Source organism: Anguilla anguilla, chromosome 17, assembly GCF_013347855.1.
Source record: "Anguilla anguilla isolate fAngAng1 chromosome 17, fAngAng1.pri, whole genome shotgun sequence".
NCBI lineage: Eukaryota > Metazoa > Chordata > Actinopteri > Anguilliformes > Anguillidae > Anguilla > Anguilla anguilla.
In genome coordinates this window covers 24,159,003-24,172,779 of record NC_049217.1, presented here as the reverse complement: position 1 = coordinate 24,172,779, position 13,777 = coordinate 24,159,003, and the positions used below count along the sequence as shown (strand labels likewise).

The following is a 13,777-nucleotide window of genomic DNA, read 5'->3' as shown; positions in this document are numbered from 1 at the left end:
GCCCGGCTCAGACTGCCACGCATGAGGAGGGTTATTTTGATTTGAATCCCCGGGGGTCGGGAACGCCCGTCCCGGTCAAGGTACAGACCTGGCCGCAGCAGTCACCTCCAGCCCAGTGACCCCTGACCTCTGAACCCTGTCCCGAACACAGCACCACGCACATTCCTCCCACAGACGTGGCAGGGTCACACGGGGGGAGAGGAGCAGCACAATGCGCCATTCAGCGAGACCTCGGACGCCCCCCCCGCCCCCCCCCGGCCGCAGGGCGACCTGAGGGGGAGGAGGTGCGCTCTGTAAAGGAGGCGTAGGACTCCTGGCAGGGGAACACAACGAAGCACGGAAGATCAGAGCCTCCTTTGTGCGCCCGACATCTAGGACCTTCTACAACAAAGGCCAGAAGAGGGGTTCCCCCGATAATCTGCATTTATTTACCGGAAATTATTTTCCAGCTTTTGAAGCCCCTTTCAAAGCTAAGTGAGTGGAAGGACTGTTTAGCACAGTATTAGCTAACAGTTTATTAGTGCTTTGCAATGCTTCACATTAATGGCATTTAACAGACACACTTATCCAGAACAGCTTGCAAAACTTATTTGCATTTCTTACACCCAATCCATTTACACAGCTGGATAAATACTGAAGCAACTGATATTACGTGCCTTGCTTACCAAAGGTAAAACAGCAGTTTCCTACCTGGGACAATCAAACCTGCAATTTTAGGCTACATGTCCAGTTCCTTGCCCACTACACCACTCTGGCACCACATTACCTTTTCATTACAATCACAGATGGAATACAGGACACACCACAGCAAAGGCAAATAGTGCTCACAAGTAGTAGCTGTCACAGTTACTAGATAGCTGCACTGCACATGTGCAGTGAGCCTCGGAGTGGCTTCAGTGCTACTGATAAGCTAAAGTGTGATCCCTGCGCTCTCTTCTAAACCCTACCACTCACCCACATGTTTTCCTTACCAGACAAACACAAATGGCCGTCCACAGTCAGGAAAATAATTCTGCAGGACACACAGCCCAGTTCACCCAAATGGACTGCCCCGTTTTATGCTTAAGGAGCAGATCCTATAACCCAAGCCACAGGAAACCTTTGCTAGACAGCATTGGCACATGGCTACAGCACTTTACATTATCTTACAGTTCTGTCACTTGATCCAGAGCAACATACAGTGGAGAACATCAGCGTTACTAACAAACGTTACGTTAATCAAGCTCTCTCTCTCTCTTTCTTTCTCTCTCTCTCTGACTCCCTCTCTGTCTCTCGGTCTCTATAAATTACTCCATGCCACAGGGACTCTACACGCCAGTGAGTAAATGACACAGGCATGTCAGCAAACACTCAAACGCACACATTATTCTTTCAGCCATGGAGGCTCAAGCACAGAATACACGCACAATTACACACAGAGACAGACCACGTGCACACGCGCACAGAAGCACGTGCGCGCACACGCTAAAAACATGCCTTCGCCGCGCCGCACGTGTCACGCCCGCGCGTCACGGAACACCTACCGTTGCCCCCGACGCCCACGTCAGTGAGGAACCGAACCCGGGTCCCAGCGCGGGGAGCCGCTCTCCACGCCGGTGAGCGAGCAAGCGTGCGAGAGCGACCGGGCGAACGAGACTCGTCAATCGTAAAAGTGCTCAGCGCAGCCGCTGAGACGCTAGGGAAAAAAAGGCGCCGCGCGTAGACGCGGTCCGTTTACTCACGCAGAACCGCGCTCGGGTCACCGCAGCGCCTCGGCCCGATGACGAGCAGCACCCAAACTCCCCGGCGGCTCCGCGCTGCAGGCGCCGCCCCGATAAGCTCCTTTCCAGCACAGACCTCTAAACCGGCTTTAACGAGGGGGGGGGGGGGGGGGGGGGGGGGCGTCCGAGCGGCCGTACCCGTCTCCCGACCGTACCCTGCCAGTACGACGCGGGTCGGTTGACCGAGGTCTTCCTCCTTCCTGTTCTCTCTCCCTTCTCCTCCTCCTCCTCCTCCTCCTCGCGTTCCTCCCGGTCCTCGGGCTTCCGAGCCGCACAGCTCTTCCCGCCGTTCCCGCTAAGAGGCCGCGGGAATCCAAGCGCGCGCGCGGAACCGGAGAGAGGAAACGGGCGGGTGGGCGGGCGGGCGAGCGAGCTGCTCCGGTGACGCGGAGAGAGAGAGAGAGAGAGCGAGAGAGATGGAGCCGGCGTCCACAGCGCTGTCAGTCCCAAACGCACACTACCCAGCCTGCTCCCGATACTCAGCTACATCTGGAGAGCAACCCCCCTCTCTCTCTCCCAGGCTCTCTCTCCCTCTCTCTCAGTAATGTCACTGTCACAGAGGCACCATCTACTGGCCAAACTCTGTTCCTTCACCCACTCATTCTCTCTCTCACATACTTGCCAAAGCACATATTGCTAATTGTACAACAAAACTATTTAACAGTCTAACAAATATTAATAATGTGTAACTGATTTCTGTTTCTCTCTCTCTCTGTCTCTCAGATGGTTGCACAACCTAATCTGGACATGTGCAGGCGCTCAGCTTTCCGACTGGCTGTCCAGCTCCCATGAGGTTTGGCGGGGGTGGAGGTGGGTGGAGGGACAGGCCATCACAGGGGCGTTCCATTTCCGCCTGCAGAGGACCCCCCCCGGGCTGACTTCCTGTAAAGCCACGGCTTCCGAGAGCCCAACACTTTTTCCCTCTGATGCCATAAACTCGCCAGAAACACACGATTAACTAGAAGAGTTTCACAACGGCATTACATTGTCCATTTCCTTAAAATGACACCGCACGTTCCCTCCTCTTTCAAATGACGCAGGTTGCATTCAGGAATCAGGGGTATACAGCCGCAGTGTCAATCTTGGGAATGGAACCCACCCACCTAAACCCACTTCACTAACCACTGCACCCCACTGACACGCTGGTGGGACTTGAGCACGTCCCATACTGCACTGCACCTTTCCCGCCTCTCCTCTTAAGGGACACCGCCTCATCCCCGGCCAGCCCTCATGACGCAGCAATGCTCACACCAGTGAGTGTGTGTGTGTGTGTGTGTGTGTGTGTGGGGGGGGGAGGGTTATTGGGGGGCATGCCTGGGAATATTAAATCTCTGTCCATAGAGCCAAGAGAGTGACTCAGCATTAATGAGTCAAGATATACAAGACACAAGATCCCAGAAGGCACCATATGGCCCCGCAGAGCATAAAACACTAAAGCACAGAAATATTATTCATACGACTGACAACATGATATTTGGTCGTCTATCTTCTAATTTAATTAACAACTGATTATCACCATACAGTCATAATTATCATTTTCCTATTTTAGCAACGTTCTACGTTTTAACACAATATTTTCAGTGACGCCGACAGAGCTATAAAAAAAAAAAACTATTTAAGAGAAGAGAACACGTGTGAACGGTGAGCTGAGCGTGTGTCACATCAGCTCCCTGAATCACAGGCTGAGTCACACGACCGGCCGCGCTGGGTCGCCGGGCTGCTCAGGAATCCTGCACGACCCTCAGGGACACTGCTCCACCCCCGCCCGGACCGGAATCCCAGAATTCCTCAGAGCGAGCGAGAGGAAGCAGAGTAAACACGACCCTGCCCCAAAGCAAACAGCGCCGCGAGGCGACGCCGCTCCGAGATTCCGATGGGATCCCGTTTCGACCCCGAACCGTGGCCGCCCCTCCTGCGACACCGTCTCGAGCGAGCGCAGAACCAGGGCTGAACGGGGCGGGCTGTTCCTGGAGGGAACCTTAACGACGGCGCACACAGTCTACTCTACCGGCCCCACGCTGCCCCCTCTGGGGAACCGGGTGAACTTCGTGCCCGTGTCACAGGCAACGGCCAATGGGGAAAGGTTAGTCATCCACTGTGTGTCCAGCTGCTGGTCTTCCCGCTAAAGGTCAAAAAGGCCCCTCCCGCCGTCTGCGGCAGCTGTTCTGGCGAAGCCGCGAGCGTGGGGGGCGGAGTCACACCTGCGTTACGGGAAACGGTTGCGCTCATTTCCGTAACGCCCTGTCCCACAGCCAGAGGAAACATGGGCCATGACTCGGGGCCCAGCGCCGCGCGCAATCGTTTTTGTTCGGTTCACAGTTTTTTTTCTTTCTTTTGTAGGCCGGGACCATTGTAAAAAAACAAAAAAACAACACTACCTATAATTCACAGCAAGTCACATGATTTAAGTCCAGAGTGCAGCGCTAAGCTGGGCGCTGCCCAAGTGCCAGCTGGCAGCCGAAGGGCCGGTTACTGACTCGAGGCCAGCCAGCTACTTTCATCCGCAAGCTTCTGACGCCCCCCTCACCTCCCCGACACTGGCAATTCACCAGACAGTGCTGTCTCTAAATACCCCTACTCTCAAATAGCGGGTGTTCGAAAATGTGAGAACCACCCAGATTATTCATTATGGCTCCTAAAATGATTCCTTTGAATGGGTTTAGAAGTTAGATTGAACTTTTGATACGGTCCCTTGTCCGTACGCTGGTTAACCCAACGTTACCGTGCGAGTGGGGAGGGACTTACACTTTCACACGGTCCCTTGCCCATGCGCTGGCTAACCCTGTGGGGCTGTGAGTCCCCTGGGGGTCAGCAGTTTGGGGCCGGGGTGGGAGAAAGTGTTTTTAAGAGCTGCTTACGGGGCTTTTGGGGGATCCAGACCTGGGGTGGGAGGCGGGGGGGGGGGGCCGTAGGCCTCTGCTCTACACAAACAGGGACATAGCTGTGCTGAGAAAACATCCTGTGACCATGCGAACGCACACACAAAAGCACTTTTCATCTCCCTCTCTGTCCCTCTCTTCCACACATTCCACACATACACACACACACACACACCACATATGCTACATGAACACACACTCTGAGAGATGTATATGCACATGCAAACTATATTATAATCAACATTTCTCAGCTACATATAATGCATGTGCGCATACACACACACACACACACTCTATATAAACACCTCCACCCTGAGGTGAGAATACACGTTTCCTGTCTCTTCACATACACATTTATATCTCTACAGCCTCTCCACACGAGCAGCCACGGAGGCCCAGCTCTGCAGTGACATGGTGTCTGTGTCGCACACACTCACACACCAACAGACAGGACACGGTGCTCACCGGTAAAACGTGTTCGTGGTTGTGCGCGGTTCACCTTTTACACTGTGGGGCCCTGGCTTGCTGCTCCACATGGCTCACACATTTTCTGCATTACGTGTGCAGCATTGGCGCGAGTGTGAGATACACAGAGAGGACGCGGATGAAAGCGTTCTCTGATTTTAGAGCATGTTGCTAAGGAGTTTTGATGCGACGCACAGCCAGAAGCCTCTAACCCACTGTCAGAACTCAAAAGAAGAGCCATCAAACTCTGTAAAGATAAACTGTATGCGATTCTAAACAGAACTGCAATGATCAGTCGCTGTTTTTTTCCATACAACAGTGAGATGGCAATCTTGGTAAAGTGTGCGATAATACGATTTAGAGAAACTGAAATGACAGATTTCATAAATTCATACAATTCTTATCTTTAGCACCGGATGGAAGGCGACCAAAGCACCCGGGTGTTATCAGGGTCAATCTGGACAGACGGGGAGTCATCATTCATTCCCGTGAACCTGGCTCTGGGTCAGGAGCCTGACACCTTCACCAAAAGCAGGTCTCCTGGCAACTGCAAGACCGTCACCACCTCGCTACACCAGAGAAATCACATGATTATACAAACATTTCACAGGAAGCTCAGCCCGTACGGTAACCAGAACAACAATCTGTCCTTCACACGAAAAACACACGAAAAACGCACATCGACAGGCCCCGCCTCCTGAGAGATGGCACCCGACAGCGTGTCCCTGGGTGGAGTCGCAGAGCGGGCGAGAGAGGCAGGAAGTGGGACGGGAGCGTACTTCCTGCTGGGCCGATGGCAGAGGCCGCGGCTTCCTGTCGAAGCGCTTTCTCACAGCTCTGGGCGGAGCTGCGAGAGGACGTCAAGACGGCCACACAGAACTCTGGGCCGCTCCCCAATTTCTGCGCGGTCAGCAGAACACCGAAAGTGCCAGTGTCACAGGATATCACAGCGGAGAGCGTAACCGTGTTCCCATGGCAACTGCGGTTGAAAGAGCATCAGCGGGCAAACAATCTCCGCAGTGAACCTACTCACCCCACCCCACCCCACCCCCCTTCTGTAACTGCACACGCATGTGCACCCACGCTCACGTGCACCCACACTCACGCTCACACACACTCCGCTGCAAATTCTCCTCGTTTGACTTCAGAACTTTACCTCAGCCCTTCAGCACCAAAAGCTCACCTGCCTGCTATGCCTGGTTGCTGTATATCAAAGCTGAACTGTGGATAAAGAGCCATTTCTTACTCGTGGTGCTGAGCAACAGTCTCTCCTGCAGCCTGTTTTCACAGTGAAGGCCCAAATAAAACACCAAAAGGCCCAGGTGAAAAGATACTATAAAACAAGTTGAATCCAACTTCGGTTGTAATTACAGATTATATTGGTATATATATATTGGTTTAAAAACAAAGGTGCGCAAAGACCAGGCAAACAAATACAAACATTTGGGCACAAGTGCCATCATCAACAAACAAACGCCGTTTGAATCACTTAGCCTCAGCAGACCTTTCCTAAATACAGTTACTGATCATTAGTAAGGCAGCTCCATAAAGGCTCTCTGCATGGTTTCTGCGTCTAAGGCCTGATGAACTCTGTTCTGATACTGAAAGGCTGAGCAATAACAGCAGGGGATGATGAGTTTCTCAGAGACATGCAGGACAGGTTTAACCTCAGCAGGCAGTGGAGAGGATTTACTGTAGGGCGAGAGCACGCCCCAGCCTTTTGCTCCTCTAATGGAAAACAAAAGCAGGTGCAAAGGTGCGGCCCTTAGACTGAACCGCACACGCAGAACAAGAGGAGCCCGCAGGCCAGGCGACAGAATGAAATCAACAACCCGGCCTGCCAGCCCCCATACACAGACCAGGGAGTGCCAGCCCCCATACACAGACCAGGGAGTGCCAGCCCCCACACACAGACCAGGGAGTGCCAGCCCCCATACAGAGACCAGGGAGTGCCAGCCCCCACACACAGACCAGGGAGTGACAGCCCCCACACACAGACCAGGGAGTGACAGCCCCCACACACAGACCAGGGAGTGCCAGCCCCCACACACAGACCAGGGAGTGCCAGCCCCCACACACAGACCAGGGAGTGCCAGCCCCCATACACAGACCAGGGAGTGCCAGCCCCCATAAACAGACCAGGGAGTGCCAGCCCCCATACACAGACCAGGGAGTGCCAGCCCCCATACACAGACCAGGGAGTGCCAGCCCCCATACAGAGACCAGGGAGTGCCAGCCCCCAGGCACAGACCAGGGAGTGCCAGCCCCCATAAACAGACCAGGGAGTGCCAGCCCCCATAAACAGACCAGGGAGTGCCAGCCCCCATACACAGACCAGGGAGTGTGCAGCCCCCACACACAGACCAGGGAGTGTGCAGGCCCCATACACAGACCAGGGAGTGCCAGCCCCCACACACAGACCAGGGAGTGCCAGCCCCCATACACAGACCAGGGAGTGCCAGCCCCCACACACAGACCAGGGAGTGTGCAGGCCCCATACACAGACCAGGGAGGGCCAGCCCCCATACACAGACCAGGGAGTGTGCAGGCCCCACACACAGACCAGGGAGTGTGCAGGCCTGGGTAGCACTCAAAAAAGAGCCCCTGCACTCACACCAGCACGTTCACACACACACACACACACACACACACAGCGCATACACATCACACCACACCACGCTCACACACACAGACACACACACAGCGCATAAACATCACACCACACCACGCTCACACACACAGACAGACACACACACACACAGCGCATACACATCACACCACACCACGCTCACACACACACACAGCGCATACACATCACACCACACCACGCTCACACACACACACAGCGTATACACATCACACCACACCACGCTCAGACACGCACGCACACATGCACACGCACACATACACACAGCGTATAAACACCACACCACACTCACACACACAGACAGACACACACACACAGACAGCATATACACACCACACCACACTCAGACACACACACACACTTTATGCCTCACCTCAGTTATATCCACAGGCTTAACATGCAAACGATGTTCCTGAAGGGTGCAGGAATTTGATCATTATCTGGCGTGTGGCCTGATTTGCATTGGGAGTGAGCCGAAGCTGTCCTGCACAGAGCTGCAGTCAGGCAGTGCGGGCCGCACAGGGCCACGCGTGGGGCAGGTGCGGCTCGCTTCAGCAGCTGAAACCTCCCATTTTATGAGCGCTCCACCGCCTCTACCCAAACACGAGGGGAACGAGAACCTGCCCCTACCTGCTCTGGGCCGCAGGGGGGGAGAGAAAGAGAGATAAAGAATGAGAGAGGGAGGGAGAGAGATGAGTGATGAAGAGAGAGAGGCACGGAAGGGGAAAGAAAAGAGGCAGAGAAAGGAAGACAAAGAGCAAGGAGAAGATGGGGGGAGAGAGACCAGAGGTAAGAAAAACAAGAAAAAAAAACAGAAGAGACAGAAGAGAGAAGTAAAGCAAAAGACAGACATGGGGAAACAGATAAAGGGAAAGAGGGGGAGGCATAAAGAGGAATGGAGAGATAAATAGAGAAGGGGAAGAAATGTGCAACAAAAAACAAAAAAAACTTACAGTAAAAAAAAAAAACTTACAGTACTGCAGCCTAGTTTCCAGGCCGGGCCTTATATTCACACACATTGCACTGTGCATGCAATTTCACAACAACATTCATACCTTAGACACGCAACATGGGCATCTTCCGCAAGCACACAATTACATAACCATTAGCCATAAACCACTGTGAACAGAAACTTGCAGCATTCCTGCATGTTCTGAGTGTCAGGAGACGGCGAGCTGTTTCCACAGACTCACGCCCGAGACAGAATCACGCAGAGACAAGAGAGCGCGAGAGAGCTCGATGTTCAGGGGAGGGCTGGATGGGAGGAGCGTGGACTTATTTTGGGGTTTTGGGGGGCATGTAGGGCTGGCTGTACCTCCAGTCACTGCGAGAGAGGCTAGCTTGAGCCCTTGAGATGCAGAACAACAGGCATCTCAAGGGCACTTATCCAGACCGACTTTTGCATTTTGTTTGTACACAGTATCCATTTACACAGCCACATGCATACTGAAACAATTCAGTTCAAGAGTACAGGGGCTTTATCCTACCTGGGAATCAAAATTACATCCTTTCATTTCCTTACTTTCCTATTCTACCCAGCCTCTTCCACCAATGACTGCGTCCATTTTCCTCATCTCAACAGTAGGGCCCAGGGTCATGTGACCTAGTCCCCTCCAGCACCTTTCCCCGGACAGCGTGTGAACCCGGACCGGGATCAGCGCTCGCCATATCCTTCGGTAACCAAGGCGAGCGGGAGAGAGAGAGGGAGGGAAACCCGACCCACCGGAACGGCGTGGGAATATCCGCGAGACGGCCGAAAGGGAAGGATGGGGGCGCGCCCCGCCCCCTAGCGTGCCTGACTCCGGCAGAACCGCGGCGCGATATGTGGGTCACCTCCAAGCCCGATCGATCGGTTCGCCGCCCGTCGATAAGCGGGTCAGATTTCGCCCCGGCGCAGATTTAGGAACTGAACAGGAAGTGGCAGATTTCTGAAAGCCTCATTAGATGACATCATTTACTGCGCTAGCGTGCAGTAGCCTTTAGCCAGGCGTACGTACACTTCAGTTTACATTTTCTAATACGGTTTACTCTTGCTAGGGCAATTCACACTGAGCGCCTTTGCTCAGGGGAACAACTGCATTTGCCCCACGTGGGAGACACCAAATTAGCAATCAATCTGTTTACTCCCAGATCCTGAACTAGCACCTTACACTAAGGCCCCTAACTTGCGCACAATTGTGAACCACTGCTTTATCTGAATGATTTCTGAAGCACTGAGCTGCTGGTAAACGTTTTGCACTTTTCACTTTAAGGCCTAAATTGCTATACACAATCCCAAGGCCACTCAGGACCATGTATGAGTCTATTGAGCTGCATTACATTTTGATTGTAAAGCACTGTTCTTATTGTTTACAGAATGGGTAATTATCTACAGGGTATCTAACTTTAAAAGTGCTGAAGCGCTCAGTGGGTCACCCAATCACAGCATGGAGACCCCTGCCTGGAATTGTTAGTTAGCTACAGTAAAGGACATCTGACAACAGCTAGAATTTAGCTTGATAGCTAATTCTGGGGGAGGTATGTACCTGTGCACAGTCCTTGTTAAATTAAACAAATTCTGTATTTAATACGAATTGAACTGCATCTCATCGATGGCATTGGCCACAAAGATTTAAAGATAATAATACAATTTTAATATATATTTGTGTGAAAAATACTTTGAAAGCAGAAAACATAAAACTACATTACAGGCCTTTTTGCAAATAATACAAATATTTTTAATTACATAAAGGATGAAAACAGCGCATTTTACATCACTTCTTCAGGATCACGTTCTTTGAGAAGCACCCGATTTCCTCTACTGTGTGATTTCCCCTCCTAACCAAAGGCAATTTAGAGAAGCCTGTCTGCAGCTGCATACAGCTGAAGATCTTTCATCCAAAATTATGCAGAGCTATAGAGTCACAGCTGTGTTTGGCGAAACCAAAAAAAAAATTAAATAGCAACACTGTAATAAGAAAACAAACACACCTCGAAAGGCAAGCGTTTATTTTTAACATAAAAAAGAGTTGGCAACAGACGCCACGTTAGCCAGCCCTACCAAGATGTCACCATTACTCATTCCTGAGCATAATGCCAACAGAATCCACTCACGTTCATTCAAGTTAACGCATTACCAACCAGCAGTTAGCTACCAGACCAGGAACAACCAGAGAAAACTCTTGAAATCTAAAAACTGTGTAAAACAGCACAGATGAAACCATCAATGTGCTGAAGCCGATCCTTTACCCCTGTTGTCTGCTGAACGGAACAGATGTGGAGGAAATGAACAAGCAAAAAAATGTCCCCACAAAACAGAAATACGTGCGTTTACAGAGAAGTGAAAAAGGAAACCGGTCACATCTCTAAATTCACGGCATTGCTCTAAATTCTCACTCAGAAAGTCAAGCATCTGACAGCTGTAGGACTCAACAGACTGTTAGATGCGACCAGTCCAGACCCTTCCAGAGCCAGAGACCGTCAATCCATCGCAATCTGCATTCTACCCATGAAACCACACAGAAACCAGCGCCGGGCCCAATACCACTTACAGGCAACAGACAGATCCTACAGCGTTCAATCAGTTCAATCACTGAAGTGCTGCAGGCAAAAAATGAATCCAGGCTGCCAAGGGGTTTCTTTCCCCACTAATGAGATTAAAAAATGATTTACGACTAAAGATCTGCTTCATTTGAAGCATTCCACAGAGAGGTAATGCACAGTGCACAATGCAAAACAAGCACTTCCGGCTCACGTATAAACATAATGGAATTTCAGTATCAAATGCATACATATGGAGTTGAAGCATATTAGGACAAAGTTAATTTAGCAAACGGCAAGCCTTACTTGATATTCAGAAAACGCATGCACGCGTTTGTTCCACATTAAAAATGCATTTGCGATCGTTTCTTGAATGACCTTCTATTAAATGAGAACCACTGATCCTCCTGTTATCATGGCAAATCTGCCAGTCAGGTCCACATCCAGCACTGTAACACAAGGCCAGTGAGGGAAGGCCATGAGCTCCTGGCCATCACAGGAGCATGGAATTGGCTGTCAGGCCTACTGCTTGTGTTTCTCAGGACACTGTTCTTGAAGAAAAGCTGAATTCTGAGAGTTTACTTATAATGTACAACCAACACAAATTTACAAATACATGCAGTCACTCAAAGAAAACACAAACGGGATACAGGTGGAAATTACTTCTCTGAGGTTGGCAGTCTAAGAAATAAATAAATAAATAATAAACAAACAAAAAAAAGTGGTGCAGGCTACAGCATGAGTGTGGAAGATACACAATACGCCTGAAGAGCTTATTTGCTGAAACTGGAATATTTGTTCATGAACATCAGGTTACAGCTGACACTGAACAACCCACGACCGGTAATATATTGCATGAATAGAAGCATCAGTTGAAACCATCTGTGTGCATTAGCTATTCCATCCAAAAGTACCAGACATAATGGACCTGTACTGCACTATCTGATGGGGGGGCGGGGGGGGGGGGGGAACCCCTATTACTCGGTCGCATAAGTGGATGCTCTCGAACTATGAGTAACAGACATGGTGAAGTAATGTCTTTAGGCGTCTACCACTTGTATAAACAGAACATGCACTTTCGACAAAATTCATTTTTCAAGAGTAGGGAGAGACTCTGACTACGTTCAAAAATACAGAAAGTTATCCAACTAAACACCAGAAGTCTCTTTCTCAACGGGGGTACCCTACTTTTAACATTAACAAGGTTACTCTCGTTTACCCTAAATAATATGTCTAATATGTAATCACAAGCATTTTGACCTTAGATAGATGTTATTTTATTGTAAACTTAGTCAACAATGTGGCGAAAATCTGAACAAATTATATCCAACGCTAATATAGCAAAATACAATTCTGTACATTGTTCCGGGTCTGCATATTTGTTGTAGTCAACAGAATACATTCCATTATCGGCCCAAACAAGAGACCAGTCAGTGTTGAACTCCGAACTCAACGCGCGACCTGTTGACTAAACACCATTATATCATTTCGCAAAGTTCGCAAATGTAAATCACAATAACAAAACATTTACATTTTCAAATGTAGCAAACTCAAATAATTTAAAAATAAGCAGTTATTTCGCGTTTTCCCGATGTTTCCGGAGGAGCAATAAAGTTTTAATGGCAATCTAGCAGGCTTCAAACTTACCGACTCCATCTTCCGACTTCAACACCATCGTATCTTGCGAATTCCGAACAGATGCGAGTAGATCGGTAATCAAATGGTTTCTGATTCTATGTAACGTTTCAATATCGTGTTTTGGTCGCCTTTTACTTTTGAAAGAAACCTTTCTATCGAAAAACAAGTCTTGCTTTGGCAGATCGCTTTCAGTAGGAGGGAGCTGTAGGGAGTGGTTTCACGTACTTCTGCCCACACTGGCCAATATACTTCGTTCTAGTCAACCGGGTTGCGGGGGTTGGTAAGGGAGCCAAATGACGCGCTCGCTGCCTGTGCGTAATTCCGCCCCGGAGAGCTGTCGGTGTTCAGTTTCACACGCACACACACCCAGTTGTTTCGCGACAGTGAATGGTTGCGTTGGGGGCTGGGCAGGGAAAGTGAATCACAAAAACACTCATCTAGAAGCCCTGGTGCTGACCTATGCAGTACGGCTGCCTGGTACGCCAACACAGCCGGAAGGCTAACTGTTTAATCTGCAACATCATACTGAGATATAAAATGTCACTACTTATGAGGCTGTACGTGAGAGTTCTAATATGAGACGGTTTAGGCAAATTCCAATCAACCATCACCACCGGTAACCTAACCATTAGGCTACTAACCCATTCGCATATATACAGCCAGAAACACCTACATATGTATATTTATGATTATGTGAGTTATTCAATTATCCCTTATCCAAATAATGTATTTTGTTCGTTGTTGGGGGCTAATAGTAACAATAATAAAAATAATATTTTTTATTTGTGTGTGTGTAAATAATATATATATATATATATATATATATATATATATATATATATATATATTAGCAAAGTAGCTTATGCTAT

The 13,777-nt window shown here is 49.9% G+C and overlaps 1 protein-coding gene across 5 annotated transcripts in view; it reads right to left on the bottom strand.

Moving 5' to 3' along the window:
• Nucleotides 1–13,777, bottom strand: part of cyth1a (cytohesin 1a) — a 68,816-nt gene that overhangs the window by 25,910 nt on the left and 29,129 nt on the right. Inside the window, exon 1 of one of the 5 annotated variants that reach the window (XM_035398359.1) lies at nucleotides 12,918–13,159. The exons of 3 other annotated variants lie outside the window; for them this stretch is intronic. In XM_035398359.1, the coding sequence (XP_035254250.1) occupies nucleotides 12,918–12,945 (28 nt within the window). In that variant the 5' untranslated portion in view covers nucleotides 12,946–13,159. Of the gene's footprint in view, nucleotides 1–1,898; nucleotides 1,919–12,917; nucleotides 13,160–13,777 lie in introns of those variants that run through there. One more of the 5 variants, XM_035398361.1, reaches the window with a different exon arrangement.